General features: G+C 39.0%; 1 protein-coding gene and 1 pseudogene across 2 annotated transcripts in view; one reads left to right on the forward strand and one right to left on the reverse strand.

The window, feature by feature from the left end:
* Nucleotides 1-25,836, forward strand: part of CFAP54 (cilia and flagella associated protein 54) — a 334,936-nt gene that overhangs the window by 184,874 nt on the left and 124,226 nt on the right. The window contains exons 37-44 of one of the 2 annotated variants that reach the window (XM_047743150.1): nt 2,223-2,446; nt 2,548-2,683; nt 6,396-6,504; nt 14,821-14,973; nt 16,892-17,086; nt 19,460-19,547; nt 19,852-20,046; nt 25,043-25,109. In XM_047743150.1, coding sequence (XP_047599106.1) covers nt 2,223-2,446; nt 2,548-2,683; nt 6,396-6,504; nt 14,821-14,973; nt 16,892-17,086; nt 19,460-19,547; nt 19,852-20,046; nt 25,043-25,109 — 1,167 coding nt within the window. The remainder of the gene's footprint in view (nt 1-2,222; nt 2,447-2,547; nt 2,684-6,395; nt 6,505-14,820; nt 14,974-16,891; nt 17,087-19,459; nt 19,548-19,851; nt 20,047-25,042; nt 25,110-25,836) is intronic. The other variant, XM_047743152.1, reaches the window with a different exon arrangement.
* LOC125108038 (uncharacterized) lies at nt 23,198-23,350 on the reverse strand (annotated as a pseudogene).

Raw genomic sequence — 25,836 nt, forward strand, 5'->3', positions numbered from 1 at the left:
TCAAAGTGACTCAAAGGACTCAAAAAAGAAATGACAACTCTTAGCACCCAGATATGTTCTTTAAAAACCATTTCCCACTAAAAGAAATAGGACTCGTTGGTGGGCGGCGGGGGGAAAGGACTGATTACCATTTCCATTTCTATGTGAACTATGATTGAGGATAGCCAAATAGTTACAGTCAAGGAAGAGAAAATTTTCTTTATACAATTTTCAGGTAGTAAGTAAAGAAAGAATGTTGAAATTAGAATATGAGGATTTTGCAATTCTTTATGAATTCATGGGGGGATGAACAGCACCAGTGAAGTATACCTGTTGGAAAAAAATAAACTGGAAGCAGAGCAAGCATTTAAATCTAACCAACAACTTACAGAAGATCCAGGGGACAGAGAAATATTTAAAATGAAACAATGCATCACTAGAAATTCTGACTATGGAAACTCTGTAAGACAAACAACCTGGTTTCTTCAACAAAAAATTGAAGTAAAAAAAGAAACCTGTATATTAAAAAAGACTTAAGAGACATAAATAATTGCAATGTTTGGACTTTATTTCGATCCCATTTCAAACTAATGCACTAAAAAATTTATCAGCTATAAAGGAAACGTGAACACTATTTAATAATGTTTTGAAGGATTTTTGCTAATTTCTTTTTTAGGTGGGATTATATATATGGAGGAAACCAAGTAGGTCTCAAGTTGATAATTGGTTGAACCTAGTTGTGGGTACGTAGGGCCTCAGTATATTATTTTCTCTGCTTTTATAAGTGTTAGACATTTTCTTTAATAAAAGGTTTTTAAAAATTACACATGAAAGCTATAGTGGAAGATATAGTAACCACAGAGGGCCTCCTGATCCTTCATCCCAGAAGTAAACTTAACCATGTAGGCATACATGACTAACTGAGAGCGGATATCCCTCTTCTTCAGGAATGGCCCAGGAAAGTTATTTCAGTTGGACCCAGGAAATTTACCCATGTCTGAAGAAAGAATATGACATCCTATAGGCCAGCAGGCTCTGACAGAGCCATCACCTGGGAAAAGTTGAGTGGGACAGACTTGATTTCTTTACACTCACCAAGAGGATTGAGTAAAGGCCAAGCGTGCCTCTACTTGGAACCCTGAGGTCAAGGAAATGGAGATAACCCCTTATACAGCTCTGTGCTGCTGGAAGAATTACTGTAGAATCAGTGGGTAGAGGGATGGAGCTCATAATATCAATAAAATGTAAACTATCCTTTACGGAGTATGTCCCATGTGCCAGTGACTGTACTAAGGAGGCAGATTCACACAGGTCAGGTACGGCACACCTGTTATTCACACACAAGACTGGCTTGAGGCATTCATATTACATTCCACAGCCAGATGACTTCCTAAGTCTCTTCCAACCTCAAGGACCATGAATCTTGTTAGAGATGTTTGTCTTCTACTTCTGTTGGTACAATCCCTCCCTTTTGTGTGGATTATACATAATAGTAACATCAGCTTAAGAGGGGCTGGTGTTGAGTTACCCAACTATTTGTTGGACTGCAACCTGGCTTATAGGTGGATCTAAGGGCTTTTGTTTGCCTCAAGAATTTCTAAGGATATACATAAATGCGTAAGGGACTTGGAAATGAAGAGATTAGTTACATAGTACCTCTAAGTTAGGCAGAAACAGGGTTTTCTAGAAGATTTCCTTCTCCATATGTTTGACCTTTGCATCAGGGAATTGGACATATTATGCCACAAACTGGTAAATGTAACTAATGCATTATGGAAACTTAATAGTTTTTATATACTAAAACCTGTTTCAAAACTTTATCTTATTCCTTTAATATCCTTATTTACATATGTGGTGACTGAGGACCAGGAATTATGGCCCTCAGTCTGTGTTGTCTAATATGGTAATGACTAGCCATATGTGGCTATTTAAAGTTAAGCTTAAATTAATTAAAATTAAATGAAATTAAAAATCCAGTTGCAACAGTCATATTTTGAAAGCTCCAGTATCCACACATGCTTGGTGGCTACTATATCAAGCAACACAGACGTAGCACATTTCTATCATCATAGAAAGTTCTGTTGTTTAGCAATGTTCAAGATTTGATTTGCATGATAAAAACATTTAAATTTTTTAATCTTAAGTTCTTTTCCTGTTATATTTTTCTATCTCATTCAGTTTTCAAAAAATTTGTAGTGATATCTGAAAATACACACATTTTTTCCCCCATGTACTACTTGCAGGTTGTTGAAGAAAAAGGGGAGTTCAGTGTTCCAAGCTGCTATGGAAATATTAAAAATGATAATGGTGGTTCTAGCCTTGATTTCGAACATCTTCTGGATGATGTAAATGTGGTTGATTTAAAATGGATCCATAATTTTGTATTGAAATCTCTGGAACTTTTATATCAAGTGGAAAAATGGGAAACACTGGTATCACTTGCTATCCAATTCAATACAATTTCACAGTAAGTATTACTGTAAGGGCAATCAAAAGTGGCAAGCTTTCACTTAAAAAAATGCATTTTAACTAATGTCTGCTTTTTAATGTATTTCTACCCCTCTCTAGTGAGAGATACACAGAGCAAGTGACACCCCTCCTAGTGTATGCACAGCGTCAGCTTCTTCTAAGAATATCCAAGTTCAATGGCCCGGATGTTACCCAACAAGCTTGTGCAAGATATGAGGCTGAATACAACGAGAAGGTGAATTTGGCTCTATTATTCATACAGTTGTGATTTCTGATAAGTGCACATATGCAATATAAAGATTTAGGATTCAGATAAATATTATTTTTACTTAGGCATTTATCATTCAAATCAACAAATGTTATTGAAAGCTTGCTATGTGCCAATATTTTCCAGGTACAGGGTAAACAAAAATTAAGTCCTTGTGCATAAGAAACTTACATTCAAGCCAGAGCTGATATATTCATTAGGCACAGTGTGGACATTGTCTAGAACCACAGAAATTTTAGAGGCCCACTAAATGTGTTTTAATTTTTTTTAATGTGAAGAAAAAAGTAACATAGGTCAAAGAAAATGTTTTAATTTTTACTACTACTATAATTGTATTTATGCCAACGTAATCATATGATACAATTTTTAATATTTTCCCTTAAAAGTGAAAGTCTGTAAGGACCACAAAAGTCATCATACAGCTTTGAGTTAGATGGAGGAAAGGGAAGTAAATTCTTTCTTTTATTTATTGCTTTAATAAATGTGTATCAACTATCTTTTTTTTTAAAGATTTATTTATTTATTTATTAGAGAGAGAGAGAGATCACAAGTAGGCAGAGAGAGGCAGGAAGAGGGGGTGGGGGAAGCAGGCTCCCTGCGGAGCAGAGAACCCGATGTTGAGCTCGATCCCAGGACCCTGAGATCATGACCTGAGCCAAAGGCAGAGGCTTAACCCACTGAGCCACCTAGGTGCCCTGTGTATCGACTATCTAATACCAGAGCCATGGCATATAGTTATACAGTTTTCATCCTGGCCCAGGGCCCCCAGTGTACGTGAGGACTGAAATCTAGTCCCACTTATTCTAACATGAGAACACAGTCTGAGTTCTTGCTTTATAGGGTTTAATTTTGGAGGAGTAGAGGTAGGGCCAGATAATAAACATGTAAACAGATACATAAAGAGATTCATGATCATTATGAGTGTTCGAAGAGAATAAAATGGGTCCGTGGGTTAGAGATAGGTGGAGTGGGAGGTAGAAAGCTGGAATGCCTCTTGGAAACTGTAACCTTTGATGAAAAATGGCCAGCCATACATAAGAGAGAGCCTTTTAGCCCAAGAGAAGAACAAGAGCAAAGGCCCTGGGGTGGGACAGGAAAAAGGTCTGAGTGACTGGAATGTCACAGACAGGGCCAAGGGTAAAAACAGGGGTGTTTTTCTATTTCCTCTTCTCCCCAAGTTCTTTTTTTTTTTTTTTAAAGATTTTATTTATTTATTTGACAGAGAGAGATCACAAGTAGATGGAGAGGCAGGCAGAGAGAGAGAGGGAAGCAGGATCTCTGCCAAGCAGAGAACCCGATGTGGGACTCGATCCCAGGACCCTGAGATCATGACCTGAGCCGAAGGCAGCGGCTTAACCCACTGAGCCACCCAGGCGCCCTCCCCAAGTTCTTAATGTTAGTGTGTCCCAGGACTTTGTTCTTGGTCCTCCTGTCTTCTTTATCTGCATCCTCTCCCTTGGTGAGCTCATTCAGTCTGTGGCTCTAAGTACTGTCTTTATGATAATGACTTTTGAAATTATAGCTCCTGTCTAGAACTTTCTCCTTAATTCTGTGTTGACATGTAATTCCCTGTATCAGTCAGGGTTCAATCAGAGAAACAGAACCAGTAGGATTTATTATCTATCTGCCTATCTATTTTTCTATCTGTCATGTATCTATCAAGATTTATGACAAGGAACTGGCCTATGTGATTGTGGGGGCTGGCCAGAGAAGTCTAAAATTGTAAGGTCGTCAGTCAGGATCACCAGAGGGAAGGAAACTTACAGGTGTGGCCAGAAGCTGTTATCCTTAGGCAGTCAGTGAGGGATGATCCAATGAGTAGACCTGGATGCTGTGTGGAGCCTGGAGACCTCTAGCACATCAAGGACTCACCTGCTTAGGTCAGGCCCACTGAAGATAACCTCTTTAGTTTAAAGGAAATTTATTAGGGACTTTAATTAGTATCTGCAAAATTCCTTCATAGTAGCAGCTAGATTAGTGTTTGAATAGCTGGGATGAAGTGTGTGTATGCTACAAAATGGATACTTCCCTTCCTTTTGTCCTCATAGTTTAGCCTAAGCAAGTTGACCCATCAAAAAACTGTCATGCTGCCTAATCTACATGATCTCTTAGATGTCTAATACACTTCTGAAATTTAGTATATTTCAAACAAACCTGTTCTGACAAGTCTTCCCCACTTCAGTTGATATCAACACTGTTCTCCTAGTTGCTCAGGCCAGACACCTTGGAGACATCCCAGACTCCTCTCTTGCATGATTACTCCATTACAAATTGGTTATCAAATCATCTACCTTCAAAATGTATTCAGAAACTGACCACTTATCACTACCTTTACCACTCCTCCTCTGATCCAAGCCCCTGTTATATTTGCTTGGATTCATGCAATGACTTCCTAATTAGCCTTCTTGCTTCCAACCTCCCTGAATCCCTGCCTCTAGCCTATAGTCTTCTCTCAATGCAGCAAGTAGAATGACCCTTTAAAAACCCAAGTTAGATCATGTTCATCCTCCTCTTTAAATCCTACAACAACTTCCCATCTGATTCAGAGATAAGGTGAACATCCTTGTCAAGGCCTTAATGCCCCACACATTTCCCTGTGATCTCCGGTGACTCATCTGTACTCCCCCATATGTTTCAGCTTCTCTGTTCTTTAAGACTTCCTGCTTTGGGATCCTCCCATTTGCTGCTCCCCTGCTTGGGATGCTCCTCTCCCAAATATCCACACTGATTCTTTCTCACTTTTTTCTAGCCTTTGCTAAATGTCGCTTTCTGTGTGAGAAATATTCTCACTATCCTATATAAAATTATGTACCTATTTGCTCTATTTCTCTCTATAGCATTTATAACTCTTTAATATACCTATAATTACTTCTCTATTTTCTTCATTATATTTCTACTTCCTCTAGAATAAGTTCCATAAGAAAAGGAACTTTTGTTTGCTTGTTTCCTTTTGTCTAAAACTTTTCAGATTTCAGATATTTTATAATCTTAGGTCTTAAGTGTCCGTTAGAAAATAAATTTTTAAAATACTACAGAGGACGGGGCGCCTGGGTGGCTCAGTGGGTTAAAGTCTTTGCCTTCGGCTCAGGTCATTGTCCCAGGGTCCTGGGATCGAGCCCCGCATCAGGCTCTGTGCTTGGCGGGGAGCCTGCTTCCTCCTCTCTCTCTGCCTGCCTCTCTGCCTACTTGTGATCTCTGTCAGCCAAATAAATAAATAAAATCTTAAAAGAAAATAAAAAATAAAATACTACAGAGGACATTAGTTCTGAAAAACTTCACCCAGGGAAGTTTAAATTGCATTTATTATGAGTAGGGTGGAAAAATCAGCCCCTGGAAAAGCAGCCTATATTTTAGATATGTTTCAACTTGCATAATAGAAGATATATTTAGACTAGTGGATTTATAGAATATCAGAAAATCATATTCCAATTGCTCTACATAATTTGCCTAATGCTTCTCCAGCTGTGCTGAACAAAAGAGATATAAAAAGTTATGTGGCTGCTTTTTTTTGCTGAAAGTTGTCATGATCGAGTGCTACTCTGCTAGCTTTCATTTGAAGCATCCTTTTGTATTTCTTCTTTTTGACAAGTGAAAAATAAGATAAACATTTTAAGTAAGCCAAATTTCTAGCCATAAATGCCTGACCAAATGGTATTTGTTTTCCTTTTTCCTTTTTCAGATAACCTGCCGAAATTTCACTGGGAAGCAGCTCAAGATTAATCCTTCGACCAGTGAAGTAACAGATACAGAAAACGGCACAGATAGCCTAAAAAAGTTTATCGGTTCAGGTTGGAACCATTTCAGCTTGAAGCTTTTTTAAAGCAAAGTTTGCTGTTGTGTTCTGCATGTCAGCTCTTCCATAATTAAAATGTTTGCAAAATCTCTTTTGCAGGCTTATTGGACTGAAAAAAACCCATTTGATATTTACCATCTTATGTTGCTATAAATGTCACACACGAGGAATTAAAACCCATGTTTATTAGTTTAATCTATAAATTAAAGAAGGGAAAGAAAAAGAGAAGGAAAATTATTTGAAAAATAGGCATGGAAAAAGACTGTTTTCTGCATTTCCCCATTTTTATTTCACTTGGGAGCTCTTCAAGTAGACCTGTTGCTATTCTCTTTGAAGTTCTGTCTTGACTCTCATAATAATTCCCATTCCCATAATCAATGTAGATTGTCCTCTTATTGGCTCTTTCATGGTTAAGTTGTAGGTCTTCTCATTAGAGCGCAGAAGACACTGGGACGTTGTGGCTCCTTTGCTTTCAGAGGAGAAGTCCTCTTGGAATAGTTTGGCAGTACAGCTTATAGGATTAAAGCAATAGAATAAGATGAAAATGGAGAATAATGCTTTCTCTCAATTGTGCTTGTCATGTGCCTCTGTTTCTGGTATAAGAAAGAAATGCAAATCTTCCCTTTGTCATGTTAGGATTCTTTCATCTATTTATCTACAGATTTTATGTATCTGTGTGTGTAAGTATATAATCATCTATTCCTTTACTGAGACAGGTAGGAGGCCATTCAGTCATCCGGCAAATATTTACTGCATGTGTATTCTGTGTTAAGTGCCATACTGGGTACTGTGACTACAAAGAGAATAAAGATTTATTGAGATTAAAGATTTGTTATCCTGGAATTTACAACCCATTGAAAGAGACTGATAAACCAGAGACTATGGTATAGAGTGATAAGATCTGTCATATGATGACTATCCATGCTGTTTTCCCCTGTAGGCAGTAGTACTATGGAGAGACTGTGTGTAATTTGATGGAACTAAAGGAAAAAGGAAAAGGCACATTTGAGGTTAGAAAGTTTGGCAGGAAGGCCTTAGAAGGCAGGATAAAGAGCAGCAGATCTATCCGGAGGGCTGAAGGAAGCTAGTGATAAGGATTTAAAGACGGGCTGTGAATGATCGTACTTGCGCTGCTGAAAGAACCTTAGGTAGCAATGTGGGGAACCAATTGAAAGCACAGCAAATGGAAGCAGAATAGCAGCTACCCCTAAGCCCTAATCACATTAGAGACGTGATGAGGCTCGGACCTAGGTGAAGAGGACACAGGAGTAGACAGATACAAGAGAAAGGTCAAGGAAGTCCCCAGGACTGTGTTCTGTACTGGTTAGATGAAGAATGGGAAGAGTCCAAAATGCCTTGGTTTCTGGGTTGGTTGGCTAGGTGGATGTGATGTCCTGACTCTACAGGAAAACTGAAGGCAGGAACAGGTCAGAGAAAGTTGCTTTGGAAGTACTGAGTTTGAGGTGCCAGGATGATAACTGAGTAGAACTAGTCAGTATATGGTTGGATAGACTGGTCAGACATTCAGCAGAGATTTGTATTTTCATCATCAATATATTGCTGGTGGTTGAATTCAGGGGCTTATATGAGGTCACTCAGAGAGTTTTACAGATGGCCTCACTTTGGAAGCTATGTCATTCAAAGTGGGCTACGCTATACAGTAGTAATAAATAACCCCCAAATCTCATTGCTTTCACACAAGGGCAAGTCCATTTTTTTGCTCATGCTACTGTGCTCATTGAGTTGAGTACTGAGCTGCTGCTCATCATAAGTGGATGGAATCTACATCTTGACACAAATTTCCATGATGGTTTCCAAGACAGAAAGGAGAACATGAATTTACCCTCCAGAGGAGCCATGCTGAGAGGCTGGGGCAGAAGGGAAGGAAAGAATGGGCCCAAACATAGGAAGTTTATAGGTGGTAAGGGTAGAAGTTGAAGATATTCTTCTTGGGTACTGAAGATTTTCTTAATAAAGCAAAGGATTGAGATTATAGTCAAGGTTGCTAGGGTAGGAGATTTCAGGAGGAATGAGAAAGAGTGGCCTGGCCCCTGAGGGAAATAGAAAAAAGATAGAAGAGGTTCGGAGCTAGCTGGTAGATGTGTAGAGGTCCCACTTGAGGGAGTTGGTGACCACAAACCTGTGTCTTTTACCACCCATGATAAATCAAATTATCCCCTCATTTTAATTAAACAATGGCATTCCAATCAGTGTGATTCTTCCTGGTTACATTCTTCTTTTCTTGACCATATCATCAAACCTCTGGAGATCTCTCAATTTGGGATCTCCAACTCAGAATGGGATTTATATCATCCCTTCCATCCTAAAAAGAATGGACAACAAATGTGAGAAAATGTGTCAAAAAGCTTCTTATCAAATACGATGACTACCACTTAAGGGATAGGAAAAGCATTCCTAGCATGTGTGTCCAGTAGGTCTTACAGATGGTGGATGCAATACATTAGGAAAGTACTTTGCCTTCTTGTTAAAGCTATATTTGGAAAGGCAAGACTGCAGGTGGTAGCTGGGATCAGGTTACCATGATTATTTGGATTGATTCTCAATGGTGGTGGAGCTATAGTTAGTTTGAGCAATGACTACAGCAGGAGTATTTGAATGGATAAAATATAAAAAATATTGTAGTGGCAGTAATAATGAATTGGTCCATGCACTCTGTTGACCATACTATAACCATTAGCTTTTAAAATTTTTACACTTTTAGGGGGTAGATATTATGCTTACATTACAGATGAGAAAATTAAATGTTACTAGTAAGCAGAAGAACTTTGGTTCAAACCCTAGGCCTCGGTCTGATTGCTCAGCCCTAAGTGCTCCACCAAACTATTTGACCTATTCACTATTTGTCCTGTTTCAGATTTGTCTCTCCTCTAAACTGACAGCACTCAGAAAAATTTTGCTATATATCAGTGGTCATGGGAATTATTCTTACTTACTGTGATAGGATAGTTTTTAGATGATCCCGCATACTAATTGTTTTACATTGAGCCATTATCATTAAAATCTTGGCATCCACTTAGAGTTCTTTATAAGACTCCAGGACCTCTGTGACTAGGAGCTTATTTTGGCCCACGCTTTTGGCATTATTTGGCAAATTTTTAGGAGGGTGAATTTTTTTTCAGTGTCCTGAACTCAGATCATTAACATGTTTATAACCATGATGGGTCTCAGGTATGTCATCATGACATGTTTGCAGTACTTTGGAAAGACCAGGTATACTCTTGCTGGTTTCCACACCAGATTGCTGCTTTAGAACATCATAGATTTTCTTTTGGTGTAACAGCACTGGGCAGTAATGTTTGATACATTTAATTCTTCAGAACAGATACTGTAATGCTCCAGTGCCTATGAACATTTGGTGTTCTCATTATTTAACAGCATTCTGTTCTCCCTCTAACTATTTAATAATGCATATGTAATGTGGTATAGTCTCTGTAGGATGTGGAGAAGTGAGAATACCTCACTTAATAGATTATTTTTTGTATGGATGAGTAACTTGCCTGCTTGTTAAGCTTCACAGGGGAGATAACTATGAATATGCCTTTTATTATGGTTATTTTTCCATTCTGTCTAGGATCTGATTCTTGAGTTTTGACTGTTGGTATTTAAGTTTTCTCTGATAGGGCTCTTCAGTCTTCAGGTACATTTTCATACCTGCAATTCCAATTTTCAACCTTTGGCAGGTGTGTTTTATAACTGACTCTGGGCTTTTGTTTTGGTGTGACCAATTGTGTAGAAAGCAGCCCGAATTTTGAAGTATTCCCTGGGATTCTTCCTTGGTGTACCCATCTCTCAGGAGTCATTGGCATTTCGTTTTTGTTTTTTTTTTTTTTAAATTAATTTATTTTATTTTATTAATTTACTTTTTTAAAGATTTTATTTATTTGTCAGAGAGAGAGAGAGAGCGAGAGAGCATGCACACATGCACAAGCAGGGGGAGCAGCAGACAGAGGGAGAAGCAGGCTCCCTGCTGAGCATGGAGCGGGGACTCCATCTCAGAACCCTGGGATCATGACCTGAGCCGAAGGCAAACACTTAACTGACTGAGCCACCCAGGCATCCCTATTTAAATTTGAGGTGGGGAGGGAGTGTGGGAGGGGGAGGGGCAGAGGGAGAGGGTGAGAGAGAGAATCCTCAAGCAGAATCCCTGCTGAGCTTAGAGCTTACACAGGCCTTGATCTCATGACTCTGAGATCGTGACCTGAGCTGAAATCAAGAGTTAGAGGTTCAACCAGCTGAGCCTCCCCGGCATCCTGGTATTCAATTTTAATGAGTACATTAACAACAAGAGACACAGTAATTCTTTTCTTTCTTCCCCCTTCCTTCCTCCTCCTTTCTTCCTTTTCTCCTCCTTCTCCTTCCTTCTCTTTCTTTCCCACCCTCCTCTTTCTCTCTTCTTCCTCCTTCTCTTCCTTCACCTTTTTCTTTTTCTGACCTATTTCTAACTGTTGAGGTTATTAGTGCCTTTGAAATAGCTTCTTGAATTATTCATGGAAGTTTTCAGAGAGGAACTCCCCTTGAGACAGAGAAGTAAGGACCAGCCTCTGAAGCTAATGATACTTCTTCATTGCTGTCACTAGTTACCTTGTGTAGCTGGTCACAAAATCACCAGTAGAGCCCTAGTTAGACTATAAGAAAAGAGGTTTTCTAGGGCTTGAAAAAAAGGGAAAAAAAACCCTAAAGTGAAATATAGTTTAGGAAAAAAATAAGGAGGAATGCTTTATAAATGGGTATTTGATTAAAAAGTAGCAGGATGATTTTATTCAAACCCCACATTTTAAAGATTGCCAAAATCTCCTGTCCCTCCTGTCCTTTTTTTTTTTTTTTTTTAAAGATTTCACTTATTTGACAGAGATCACAAGCAGGCAGAGAGACAGACAGAGAGAGAGAAAGGAGGAAGCAGGTTCCCTGCTGAGCAGAGAGCCCAACGTGGGGCTCGATCCCAGGACCCTAGGATCATGTCCTGAGCCGAAGACAGAGGCTTTAACCCACTGAGCCACCCAGGCGCCCCCCTCCTGTCCTTTTGATTGCCTCCAAATACAAGCATGCCTTTGTGAATTTTTATTCCGGAGTGAAGGCTCTGTGAGAGCAAGGAGTATGTCTGCTTTTTTCACTTAATATCTCTCCAGTGCCTAGCATTGCGCCTAATACTAGTAAGTGGTCAATATATATTTTGAAAATACATGACTAACAGCCAATGTGTATCCTCCGTCTATTGGATGCTTACTTCCTGATAGACACTATGCTTGGCACTTCACATACAGCTTAAAACAGTAATCCTCAGAGGTAAATATTATCACCCTGATTTTAACAGGGATTGTAAATTAAGGCCTAGAGTAGGTAACTGACTGTCTCAAAATATTAATATGTGAGGGCTTCCAGCTTCTGCCTTCTCCTTTGTTTTCTTTTCTTCTTTCCCTGATCTCACTATCTAAGGAGAAAAAGATAAAAGCCAAGCTCATGAATTCTTGTAGGAAAAACAAAATAGAACAGAAACCTCATCATCTTTTGGGCATTGTGTGTAAGGGTGGGGGTTGGAGGAGTCAGGGTGTGCCTTGTCTTTTTGTCTGCATCACACAGGACTGTGCATGGGTAGAGGAGAGGGGAATTGAGAAAGCAAGATGGTGGGTGTAGGACAAAGTGGACAGGAGAGTGAAATTTGTAGGGTAGAAGGGATCTCCTGGGAGGTAATAAGTGCTACTGTCAGCTAAGTATTGGATTCTCTTAAATGTGTGGTAGGCAAGTGTGTCAAGAATGAACTTGCTGGGAAGACAAGTGCTTCTCTCAATATGGCCATCTACCTGGTTTGACTAGAGCCTCCAGGATTTCTAGATATTTCAGTCTGCATTGTAGTAGATTGAAAGATGTCCTATGGCCACAGAATGCAGATGTGCCACTAATTCAATCAGGGCCTCCCTGGGCTCATGAGAACCCCAGGCTTCTTCTCTCATTAACTTTTCTTAGACTTATTTCTGTCCTAGTCTCAAAGGTCTTTGTACTCAATTAGCAGGCCTCAAATCTGGGTCATTGCCAGTTACCCAAGATTTGATGTCCCCTGGCCAACTAACTGGAAGAGTCACTGGACTTGAATGCTGGTTGTCTCTCTTGTCTTACAAGACCTTAAAACAAATTAATATCCTCAAGTTCACTTTTCTTCCTTTGTAAAGTGTAAATAACATCCACCCCTACTAGTTGGTAAGGTGCTGTGAAAATGAACTGTGATTAATATCTACATAAGAATTATAAATAAAGTCTATCCTAGCCATTTAGCTTTGAGAACTTGTCAGTCATTCATTTAACAAACACTTATAGAGCACATACCATGTAATAGGCACTGTTAAAGGTCTGGGTTGATAGCAGCAGACAGAATGGACAAAACTCCTTGCCTTAATGGAACCTGCCTTCTAGTGGCAGGAGACAACCAACAAACAAACAGAACACATAATACGTCAGAAGATGATGAATGCAATGGACAAAACAAAGGTTGGGAAACCAGGATCGCCAATTTAAATACAATGACAAGGGAGGCTTCCTGAGAAATTAAGTTAAGCAATAACCTTAAGGAGCTGAGGAAGAAAGGACTTGGGGATGTCTGAGGAAGAATGTTCTAGACCAGCATGAACCACTGGTGGGGGTTTGCAGAAGATCTCTTGGATTTCTTGGATTTTTTCCCAACAAGATGGGAAGCAAGGTTATTGGCCTAGAAAGGACAGGGAAGAGGTAATTCCCACCCCCTTTTTTCCTTGCCAAGTAGCCAATTAACCACTATTATGTCACTTCCAACATTGGAATGTTCCCTGCAACCCGCCATCATTCCCATTGCTACTATCTTAGTTGAGTTCAAATCACAATACCGTGTTTTCGTCTTTCAGCCACCAATCTCTTTCTGTTGCAGTCTGCTAACTCTTCCTAAAATACCCATGCCCAGCTCAGGTCCCTTCCTCTGCTTCCTATTGGAAAGGATAAAGGTGACTTTCTCAGCAAGGGCTTCAGGTCTCCAGAAAACCCCTCTTTGTTCAATGGGACTAGCCATGTCATCCCACTGCACCCTGAATTAGCACCCTGACTCCTGCTTCCATACTTCTCCTTGTACAAACTAGCTCTGTGACTCAAGAGAAACCACCAGACATCTCTATGCCTAATTTTCCTCATCTGTAAAATGAGGATTTAACAGTACATACCTTTTATGTTGTTTTTAGGATCTGATGAGATCATCACAATAAATTATATAAAATAGTTCTGGTATAGTATAAGTACTCAGTCAACATCAGCTCTGCTTATTCTGTCTTAAACCTCTTGCCTCCTTCTTCCTAATCAAATCTTCCCTCTCCTCTAAGACACAACTGGCATGCCCTCAGGCATGAAGTCTTTCTTGCACTTCCTTTCCTCCCTATTGCTGATCTCTCACTTCTCTCGCCCTTGTTTTGGCACATACCAGAAATGCTCTGTGAATGTGAGTTTAATACTCCAGGGTCAGAATGCTTCATCTCTCCAGCTAGACTGTGAACTCTGCAGGGCAAATGTCATGCCTCTTTGCCTCCTGTGGCCCTATTCCCTCGCAAGCTGCTGTACCACTCTCAAGGCCTCAGATTTCACAGGGGCCATTCACCTGTTCAACTTGTTGAAGAAGTAAATTCTTTTGTTATTTTATCTGTAATATCTGAAGCTTGTATTCCTTTTCTCTTGTGCGTGGTGTGTGGCTGAAAATCTGAAGCCTGGTTCCAGGGACCGCCACTTCCTCTCCAGGGACCTCGTGGCCACCCTCTGCCAACATCTCCTCTTTCCGCCCATTTTTTTCAGGATTGTTTTTAGTTCCCCTCCCTTTTATGGCCTCATCTTCCTTTCCTCTGCATCCTCCAATATTAGAAACCCATCTTTCCCTTCTCTTAAGAGAGCACTTACCCACCCAGGCTTCTTTGTTTCTTCCTTTCGTCTCTTTCCCAAGGCACCTCTGCTTTGAAGAGGCTGCTGAAAAGGAGTAGATTATTTCATCTTTTATGATCAGCAAAAGAAAAAGTAGGAGGCTTCATAAGGAAAATTGGCAAGATCTAAAGTTATTTGCATTTCATAGGAATCAAAAGTTTTCTAAGTTTTTTTTTTTTTTTAAAGAACTTTCAAATATACCACAAAAAAATTGATCTGAACGTTGAAACACCTGCTGCAAACCTGGGGACTTTGAATTTAGCAGCTTTAGTTTGGGACCAAGAAATTCTCTGAATTAGAAAGTCTTTTGCTACTAGTTGTTGGCTTGCTGCAGCATTTCATCCCTTGGTCTGCTTCTTTTTCCTTTCAGAGTACAGCCACGCCAAAAAGCTTGTCTGTGTGCCCGTGGATGTGACAGACACTTTGAGATGTTTTAGAGAGACCCTGGAAAAATCCAGATATCACAACAGATCAATCCGACACAGCAGAAAATTGCTTTCATTATTCCTTGCACAGACACAAGGTAAACTTCTTGGCTCTATATCCTTTGCTCTTTATTTCCGGGTGGGGGGATGCCACCCTGTGGATCTACCATATTCTGCCTTAGGCCTTTTATTTCCCCACCGACATGCCCACTCCCTGCTGCCCTTCACTTCCTTCTTCTTGTCTGGTGGATCACATCTTCTCTCTTACACACTTCTTTCCAAAGACTGTCTCACTCATCTGCTTTCATGCTTTCTGTGAAACGAGCATACTCCCTTGAGCAGATATAAAAACAGTATTTGTTAATTTTTTGATACGTTCTTACCTATCTCTTTGCAAGTATGGTACTATAGTCTTTTTAAAAAATTTTCATAAATAGATGACTTGATTCATGCTGAATTAACTAGAACCTATTACCAAAGCCTACTTTATCAGTGTCAAGGAAATAGATGCATTTTAATTTAAGCATCAATACGATTTCTTATTAACACCATAGATTTTTATCTTAAAGATTTTTTTTAGCTTAAAACAAGATATTCACTATCATTGGTTACATCACATTTATTTGTTTTCTCCCTTCTCAACATTTATTGATTTGTGAACTCAATCAAAGCAGGGCTTTGAGTGGTTAAGTGGCAATAATTTTAGGTGGGGAAAAATATTGACTTATATATGTTCGGGTCATTAAAAATTTGTTTAAAATCCCAATATATGTTTATGATCCTTGCTATTCAAATTTATTGGAATGATAAAAATAAGCTTAAAGAATAAACTTAAAATTTTTATATTTTAAAGTTATTAAAAATAGACTTAATGTCAACCTAAGCTGCTAATATTCACTGAACTGATCTTTCAGAAATTTGCTCAAATCTTGTTTTTATAATCACTGACAGAAGTTTTATTTATGTGTGTATATATGTATGTATGTGTGTATTTGTTGTTGTTACTACCCCTGCTACTTAACCCAAAATCGTACTTGCTATGCCACGTACCCACAGAGTTTGGTTGTATTGCCTATAGACTCACATTCTATTAAATTATCTCTGTATGTTATGTTTAAACTTCTTTCAATTATGGCATATACTAGTAATGGTTAAGGCCATGAATAAAAAAAGCAAATATAATTTGGATTACATTGGTTCACTCTGAATCTCACTTGGTATTAATGTATTTTCAGCAGTTTATCCCCAGTCCTTGGGCTGCAGACTTCAAGCTCCACATTAGCTCCTCTTTCTCTGCAGCTTTTGACTACTTCCTCTAGAATAGTCTTCCTTTCTTTCTTGTGTGTTCTCTGATCTTATAAAGAGAGCGGTTCTTTCCCACTTTCCCCCCTTAGGTCAGAACTAACTGTGTGTTGCTTCTGTCTCAGAGGTCTCTGCCCCAGAGGCAGACTAACATCTTACTGTTGGAAGCCCTCAAAAAAAAGCAAACTCAAACCATGTAACTTTAAGCAATCCCCACGAGAAGCAAAGTATTATCTCAACAGCACTTTCTGGCACATTGCCCCTCTGTAGTGGTTTTTTTTTTTTATGAAATAACAGGTAGAGAGCCCATCCATACATACCTGAGCTCCTCAGAAATAATATTAGATACTGAATTTAAGGAAACAGTATCCCTCAAACTGCAAAGAAATCTCAGCTATACACAGAATTTTTCTTTTTTTCCTCCCTGTCGATTTCATCTACATTTTTCCCTCCTCGTCATCTTCCTCTCTGTCTCCTTTTTAAATTTCTTTTTGGGGGTGCCTCAGCAGCTCATTTGGTTAAGCATCCAACTGATGATTTTTGGCTCAGGTCATGATCTCAGGGTTGGGAAATAGAGCCCTGTGTTGGGCTCCACATCTGTTGTGGAACCTGCTCAAGATTCTCTCCCTTCCTTTGCCCTCCCCCACACCTGCTTGCTCTCGTGCTCTCTCTCTCTCTAAAAAAAGTAAATTTCTTTTTTCCCCATGAATTTAGGAGATAAAGGAGGAATAAACAATTTGAAATTTACTACTGGAAAGGTGGAATTTTGCCTGGGGACAGAAGAGATGCATATGCCAACACCCCCCAACCTCTCTCAGGAGCACTTCAGAGTTTTCAGTTCAGTGGAGAAAAGTAAACTTCCCTCTTCGCAACTGGGACTCATAATTTCCTCTTATTATGAAACTATTGGTAAGAGTCATTCATTATATATTCATTTTCAGGAGGATCTTACACAAAATGTTGCAATTGCCATTGGGCCTGAAATGCCACCTTGAAAAATCAGATGAAAGAGCTTGAAGATAGAATCTTGTAGGCAGTGCCAGAGCAGTGTTGGGACAAAAGGCATCCAGCCCCTCCCATTCTCCACTCTCTCAGCCTGGGCTGTCAGCATGTCAAGGTTCTAGGCCCCTCTTCTGCTTATCCTCCTTTGAATGAATCTGTGAACCCCTTGTTGGAATGTGGCCACTGTTGTGTTCTTTTGCTCTGCCCTAGCTGATCCCACTTTCCTTGTCTTTCTGTTTGATTTGGCTTTTCTCCAAATTCAGCAGTATATATTCAATCCATGTTGTAGACCCTACATCCCCCTTTTTTATTTTTATTTTTTAAAATTTTTTTAAAGATTTTATTTATTTATTTGAGAGAGAGAGTGAGCCCAAGCAGGGGCAACAGCAGGCAGAGGGTGAGGGAGAAGCAGGCTCCCTGCTGAGCAAGGAGCCCAGTGTGGGACTCAGTCCTAGGATCCTGGGATCATGACCTGAGTTGAAGGCAGCCACTTAGCTGACTGAACCACCCAGGTGCCCATCCCCTCCTTTTTTTTTTTTGTAGTAACAGACATTTAATAATTCCCCCCTTTACTCCCTGAAACAAAATGCATATTTAATATAGTCTCTCTATACACATTATTTAATCAATAAATATAAAATAAATAAATATTTAATGCAATAAATACAATTTAATACCCTAAATATAAAATAAAGGATAAATAATATTATTTTATAACAAAACAATCTATTTGTGGCACTTAAGAGTTCAGGTACTGGGGGCGCCTGTGTGGCTCAGTGGGTTAGGCCGCTGCCTTTGGCTCAGGTCATGATCTCAGAGTCCTGGGATTGAGCCCCGCGTCGGGGCTCTCTGCTCAGGGGGGAGCCTGCTTCCTCCTCTCTCTCTCTGTCTGCCTCTCTGCCTACTTGTGATCTCTCTGTCAAATAAATAAATAAAATCTTTAAAAAAAAAAAAAGTTCAGGTACTGGAAAGTCTAGCGAAGCAATCAGATGCTCATATCCTGTGTGCTGAATCACTGTGAATGTTATAGCTACAAATACAGACTGAAACAGCTTTATTGTATTGGTGACGCAAGTACTATCAGCACTGCTAATTTTTGTGACAGTGTTTTTCTAAAATGGTAAATCTAGATGCAGTACACAATAAAACACTACAGCGAATGGTCGCATTTCTGGAAAATTGAGAGAATTTTAAAAACATGCAAAAATGCCCTATTTATATGTAAAATGAAGTTAGAGATTAGACTCAGACAATTATAAACTGGTTTCTCACCTTTCTCTTCACTGTGGAGGAAGCTTCTGTGTGTTACAGGCCATCCTGTATCTCTGGTCTTCACTGACAAAATGCCAGGAGATGCACCATTGTGACACCTAACAAAAGCTTCCTTAATTTTCTAAAATACCCTGTAGGAGTCAGGACTGCCCTCATTATAAACCACTGCCTTGGGGCACCTGGGTGGCTCAGTGGGTTAAGCCTCTGCCTTCAGCTTAGGTCATGATCTCAGGGTCCTGGGATTGAGCCCCGCATCGGGCTCTCTGCTCAGCAGGGAGCCTGCTTCCCCCTCTCTCTCTGCTGCCTCTCTGCCTACTTGTGATCTCTCTCTCTCTGTCAAATAAATAAATAAAATCTTAAAAAAAAATAAACCACTGCCTTGTTGGTTAGTTTTGTTTTTTTCTAGACATCTCTGAATTTATACATTTATCAGAAAACCAAAAAAAAAAAAAAAGTTCGGATGCTATTAAAGATGTGCTTTTTTTGCATTTGGGTAAAGGAAAAATCTGATAAGCTGTGATCTTGTCCCATCCCTGCTTAAATACAAATACTTCGAGGCTTCCCATCTGCTATAGAATAGCGTCCACATTTCTCCACCAGGCATTCAGATGCCTCCATAAGCCTACCACTCTCTCCTTCTTCACAGTCCAAAGAAAACCATAAAAAAAAAACCCACGTCATGTCCATATACACCTCAACTGTTCTCCCTAGCTTTTCTCCCTAACTTTTCTGAGTTTCTCTTTGACACCACTTCCCCCTGCCCAACTCTTACTCCACTCTCTCCACATTTCCTCTCTCTCAGATCCAATCTCTTCTTCCACTGTGTTCAGGTAGAGTATCATTTGCTCTCTTTCTGCATATGTATCAGGAGACCTGGGAAGACAGTGTTAGCTTGCAGTTTGCTTATCTACAAAATTAAGAAATAAATGCAGTTTAAATAGTCTTGAGAGAATGAGGAAGATACTTTCTAGGAACTGACATTTGTTTTTCTACTTGATTAAAATACAGATGTTCTCCAAGTCAGCCATCAAAGAAGTCTTAAAGTTCAGGCATTGCATGAACTCGGAAGCCTTCTCGTCTTTGCGGAAAAGAAAAGGTAGATTTTTAGGAGTCAGTGGAACAGGGCAAACTTTTTTTGGTTGTTTGTTGGAAAGCATTTTTAAGTATTATGAAAAAGTTGTCTTTCATAAATTTTAGTTCTTCAATAATATTCCATTGCTACATTTTATTCACCAAATGCTACCTGAGAGAAACAGTTATGAGAAGTAAATAGTATAGATTGATTCTCTAATATTTTAATTAAAATACTTCTTCAGTGCATTTGCTTCCCCTTTTGGAAGATAGATTTAATAACATGGACTATGGAAAACATGCTGCTTGATGCTCTGTTTCTCTTTCAGGGCTGCTTTTAAATGTTGGTGTCAAGCTCTTGATGACATATTCAAAAAAGAAGATGTGCTGTATACATGGAAAGAGTTTGGTACCTCACTCACCAATTCATCTCCAGGTTCCAAAGATTATAGTGAGGAATTTCTGTCAAGAGTTGGCATTTGGGGATGTTTGCAAGGAGCAGTCATATCAGCAAAGATAGCACAGTGAGTGTGGCAATGGAGTGAGCTTCCTTTGGTGGGGGCCCACTGTGCCATGTGGAGCACCATGCCTCGGATGCATGGGATTTTTGGACAGCTTTGTCCATATCATAAAAAACTATCCAGTTTACTTATTTGTGATGTTTGTTATCCATGGCCATCTCCTCTCCCCATACCCCTGGAATGTGGGCCTTACATGGGCACAGATCTTTGCTTGTTCACTAGTGTATCTTGAGTGTCTGGCATGGAGTTGGCATTTGATTACTACTTGTGGAATGAATGAATGAGTGAGTGAACAGTTGGTATGAGATCAAGAATAACGGTGTGGAGGCAGGCCAACTTGGATCTAATGCAAGGATCTCCTACTAACTCTGGGACCCTTGGCTCACTGCTCATTCTCTCTGAGCCTCAGTGTTCTCATCTGTAAACTGTAAATCTTGGTGGCAAGAATTACATGACATACTATATTAGTTTGCTAGAGTTGCCATAACAAATGACCAGTTTGTAGGGAATTTATTGTCTCACAGTTTTGGAGGCTTAAATTCTTAGATCAGGGCGTCAGCAGGTTTGGTTTCTTTTGAGGCCTCTTGGCTTGTAGATGGCTGTCTTCTTGCCATGTCCTTACATGGTCTTCCCTCTATATGTGCTTATGCCCTAATGTCTTCTTACAAGGATGTCATTCGTATCGGATTAGGGCCCTGCCTAGTAACCTCATTATAACCTAATAACCTCTTTACAGGCCCTATCTTAGTCACATTCTGACATTATTGGGGGTTGGGACCCCAACATATGAATTTGGAAAAAGGGGGGGAAATAATTTAGGTCATAATGTATGCTGATTAGTTTACTAGTTCTGTAACAAATTACCACAAAATTCGTGGCTTAAAACAACATGGATTTATTCTCTTACAGTTTTGGGGGTCAGAAGTCCTAAAATCAGTGCCTTGGCAGGGTTGTGCTGTCCTCTGAAGGCTCTAAGGAAGAATCTTCTTCCTGGTCTTTTCCAACTTCTGGAGGTCTCCTGCATTCCTCAGCTCATGGCTCCGTGTTCTGTCTTTGGGATCAACAGCCTGTTTTCTTCCTTTTTCTCTCTCCCTGACCCCTGCTTCTGTGTTCATCTCTCCTTCTCTTACTGAGTCCCTTGCCTTTCTCTCATAAGGACCATTGTGATTACATTGAACCTAACCTTAATTTTAATCACATCTGAAGTCTTTTTTTTTTTTTTTTTTTTTTTTTTTTTGCCATGTAAAGCAACATATTCAAAGGTTTGTTGTATTAGGATAGGGGTATCTTTGTGGTGGGGGTTGGGAGCATTATTCAGCCTACCACACTTAACATATGTGAAAGTCTGTCATAGTGTCTTTTTTTTCTTCTTTTAAACTTACTGTTTTTTTTTAAGAATTATTTTGTGAAAATTCTTTAAAATTAAAATTAATTAATTAATATATAATGTATTATTAGTTTCAGAGGTAGAGGTCAGTGATTCATCCATCTTATATAATACCCAGGGCTCATTACATTAATACCCTCCTTAATGTCCATCACCCAGTTACCCCATCCCCTTCCCTCCTCCCCTCCAGGAACCCTCAGTTTGTTTCCTATGATTAAGAGTCTCTTATGGTTTGTTTCCCTCTCTGATTTCATCTTGTTTTATTTTCCCTTCTCTTCCCCTATGATCCTCTGTTCTGTTTCTTAAATTTCACATATGAGTGAGATCATATGATAATTGTCTTTCTCTGATTGATGTATTTAGCTTAGCATAATACCCTCTAGTTCCATCCACATCGTTGCGAATGGCAAGATTTCTTTTTTCTGATGGCTGAGTAGTATTCCTGTGTGTGTGTGTGTGTGTATGTGTATGTGTGTGTGTGTATGTGTGTGTACTACTCTTCTTTATCCATTTATTTGTTGATTGACATCTCAGCTCTTTCCATACTTTGGCTATTGTGGATATTGTTACTATAAACATTGGGGTGCAGGTGCCCCTTTGGATCACTACATTTGTATCTTTGGAGTAAATACCTAGTAGTGCAATAGCTGGGTCTTAGGGTAGCTCTGTTTTTAAGTTTTTGAGGAACTTCTGTACTGTTTTCCAAAGTGGCATTCCAGCTTGCATTCCCACCAACAGTATAAGAGGGTCCCCCTTTCTCCACATCCTTGGCAACATCTATCATTTCCTGACTTGTTAATTTTAGCCATTCTGATCGATGTGAGGTGGTATCTCATTGTGGTTTTTATCTGTATTTTCCTGATGCCAAGTGACATGGAGCATTTTTTCATGTATCTGTTGGCTATTTGTATGTCTTCTTTGCAGAAATGTCTGTTCTTATATAAATGTCTTATTCCCAGTTCTTGATTGAATTATTTGTTCTTTGGATGTTGAGTTTGATAAGTTTTTTTTATAGATTTTGGGTACTAGCCCTTTATCCGATTAAACATTTGCCAGTATCTTCTCCCATTCTGTCCATTGTCTTTTAGTTTTATCTTTCCTTTGCTGTGCAGAAGCTTTTTATCTTGATGAAGTCCCAGTAGTTCATTTTTGCCTTTGTTTCTCTTGCCTTTGGAGATGTATCTAGCAAAAGGTTGCTGTGGCTGAGGTCACAGAGGTTGATGCCTGTGTTCTCCTCTAGGATTTTAATGGATTCTTGTCACACAGTGAGGTCTCATCCATTTTTAGTCTATTTTTGTGTATTGTATAGCAATACAAGCCTTTCTCAAGAAACAAGGAGGTCTCAATGATACAACCTAACTTTACACCAAGGGAGCTGGCAAATGAACAGCAAATAAAACCTAAATCCAGCAGTATAAGAGTATTAATAAAGATTTGAGCAGAAATCAATGAAATAGAAACCAAAAGAGCAGTAGAACATATCAACGAAACTAGGAATTTGTTCTTTGAAAGAATCAGTAAGATCGATAAACCCCTGGCCAGACTTATCAAAAAGAAAAGAGAGAGGACCCAAATAAATAAAAACATGAATGAAAGAGGAGAGATTACAACCAATACTGAAGAAATACAAACAATTATAAGAACATATTATGAGCAACTATATCCCAACAAATTGGGCAATCTGGAAGAAATGGATGCATCCCTAGAAACATACAAACTACTGAAACTGAAATAGGAAGAAGTAGAAAACCTAAACAGACCCATAATCAGCAATAAAATTGAAGCAGTAATCAAAAATTCCCATCAAACAAGAGTCGAGGGCCAGATGACTTCCAGGGGAATTCTAACAAACATTTAATTAGCAATAATCGGTGCCTCGGGTAAACCTCATTGGCTACAGTACTGCCACTGCTCCAAGCTTCTGCCAAATATTTAAAGAAGAACTAATACCTATTCTTAAGCTTTTTCAAAAAATAGAAGTGGAAGGAGAACTTCCAACTCATTCTATGAGGCTGGAATTACCTTGATTCCAAAACCAGACAAAGAACCCACCCGAAGGAGAATTATAGACCAATATTCCTAATGAAAATGGATGCCAAAATTCTCACCAGAATACTAGCCAATAGAATCCAACAATACATTAAAAAGATTACTCACCATGACCAAGTAGGATTTATTCCTGGGCTTCTAGGGTGGTCCAACATCTGCAGATCAATCAACATGAAACATCACATTAATAAAAGAAAGAATAAGAATAATATGATCCTCTCAATGCAGAAAAAGCACTTGACAAAATATAGCATCCTTTCTTGATTAAAACTCTTCACAGTGTAGGGATAGAGGGAACATACCTCAATAAAAGATATATCATAAAAGCCATGTATGAAAAGTCAATAGCAAATTATCATTCTCATTGGGGAAAGCTGAGAGCTTTTCCCCTAAGGTCAGGAACACAACAGCAATGCCCATTCTTGCTAGTTTTGTTCAGCATAGTACTAGAAGTCCTAGCCTCAGCAGTCAGGGAGCAAAAAGAAATAAAAAGCATTCAAATTGGCAAGGAAGTCAAACTCTCACTCTTTACAGATGAAATGATACTTCATGTGGAAAATCCCAAAGACTCCACCCCAAATTACTAGAACTCATACAGGAATTCAGCAAGGTGGCAAGATATAAAATCAATGCCCAGAAATTGGTTTAATTTCTATACACTAAAAACGAGACAGAAAGAGAAATTAAAGAGTTAGGCCTATTTACAATTGCGCCCAAAACCATAAGATACCTAGGAATAAACCAAACGAAAGATGTGTACTCAGAAAACTATAGAATACTCATGAAAGAAATTCAGGAAGACACAAAGAAATGGAAAAAAACATTCCATGCTGTTGGATTGGAAGAACAAATATTGTTAAAATGTCTATGCTTCCTAGAGCAGTCTATACATTCACTGTAATCACTGTCAAAATATCATCAACTTTTTTCACAGAGCTGGAACAAATAATCCTAAAATTTAGGAACCAGAAGAGACCCGGAATAGCCAAAGGAATGTTGGAAAAGAAAACCAAAGCTGGGAACATCACAATTCCAGACTTAAAGCTCTATTAGAAAGCTGTTATCAGCAAGAAAATATGGCACAAAAACAGGCACATAGATCAATGTCACAGTGTCTTATACCTAGTTAGCACTGACAGATATTTTAGAGATTTGAATAATGTGAGAAATTTAAGAATTGTGGAAGGAGTAGAGGTACAGGTTTCTTTCACCTTTCTAGGTACAATTTTAGCTTATTTATAGGGTGTGGTGGGCAAAAACATACATAGCATCTTGATCTATAGAGAAATTAAAAAAAATTTCTATATATGGAAAGTAATCCAGAAGGAAATTAGCCAAAATGTTACCAGTAATCATGTTTAGGTGGTAGGCTTATTGGTGATATTTCATTTTGTTTTTTATGTTTTTTTCCCGTGTTCTAGATCTTCCATAAATGTGTAACTTTTTTAGAATCACAAAATCTATTTTAATTTTGCAAAAACTGTGAGTATTAGAGATTAGTTGTATAAAGGTATTATTGGAAAATTGTCTATGAATCCATTTCTTTTTGTTATACTTATTTAGATTTATTATGATCTCGGAGGTTGACAAGAGAACCAACTGTTGCATTTTGTCTGCATTACTCTTTCAGGTAACACTTTAAATCTTCTGACTAGTGACCATTTGGTCCAAAAAAAAAGAAAGTGCAGTGGCTTATCATAGTCAAAAAACTCACAGGTAGGAAGATAGCACGGACCTTGATGAGGTATCATGAATCCATCTTTCCTTCCCTAGCTGAAGGTAGCATTTTCACCTTGAATGTTCAGCAGAATTTTTCTCCTTCAGACTCTGGAAGGAATTTTGCAGATCAGGAAACTGAGTCTCATTGTTAGTAAGACTGTGTTGCTAATGAGCTGTGAAGCCAGTCTGTTTGACTCCAAATGGTGGCCTTAGGTTACCTCATCTCTATAAAGTTTTGCTCAACTATACAATGTGAAGTATACCATATAATGAAAGCAAGAAATAAGCTGAAGACTACAAAAGTAGAGTGTTGGCAGCTCCTAGAATTTTGTTTTGACTTCGTTGAAGAATAAAAGAGCTTTAATCTGAAATACAAGACACTTTGAGATACAGGGATGTAGCCAGGGGCCTTTGCAATGTACTAAAGGGTCTGTTTACCTTGAAGGGTGGCCACCCGTGTTCTGTGTATCAGAGGCATCTGATAGCTTATGAAATCTAGATAGAAAAGCTCTCTGGAAAGCCTTTTCTGAATGTAAGGCCACACTTTTCAGTTTTCTTATGTTTCAGGCACCTCTTGCCTGTGCTTTAAAGAGAGGAGGCAGAAGAGACAAGAGTGCAAAGGGAATGATAATCGGATA

Source organism: Lutra lutra, chromosome 8 (genome assembly GCF_902655055.1).
Source record: "Lutra lutra chromosome 8, mLutLut1.2, whole genome shotgun sequence".
Classification (NCBI taxonomy): domain Eukaryota; kingdom Metazoa; phylum Chordata; class Mammalia; order Carnivora; family Mustelidae; genus Lutra; species Lutra lutra.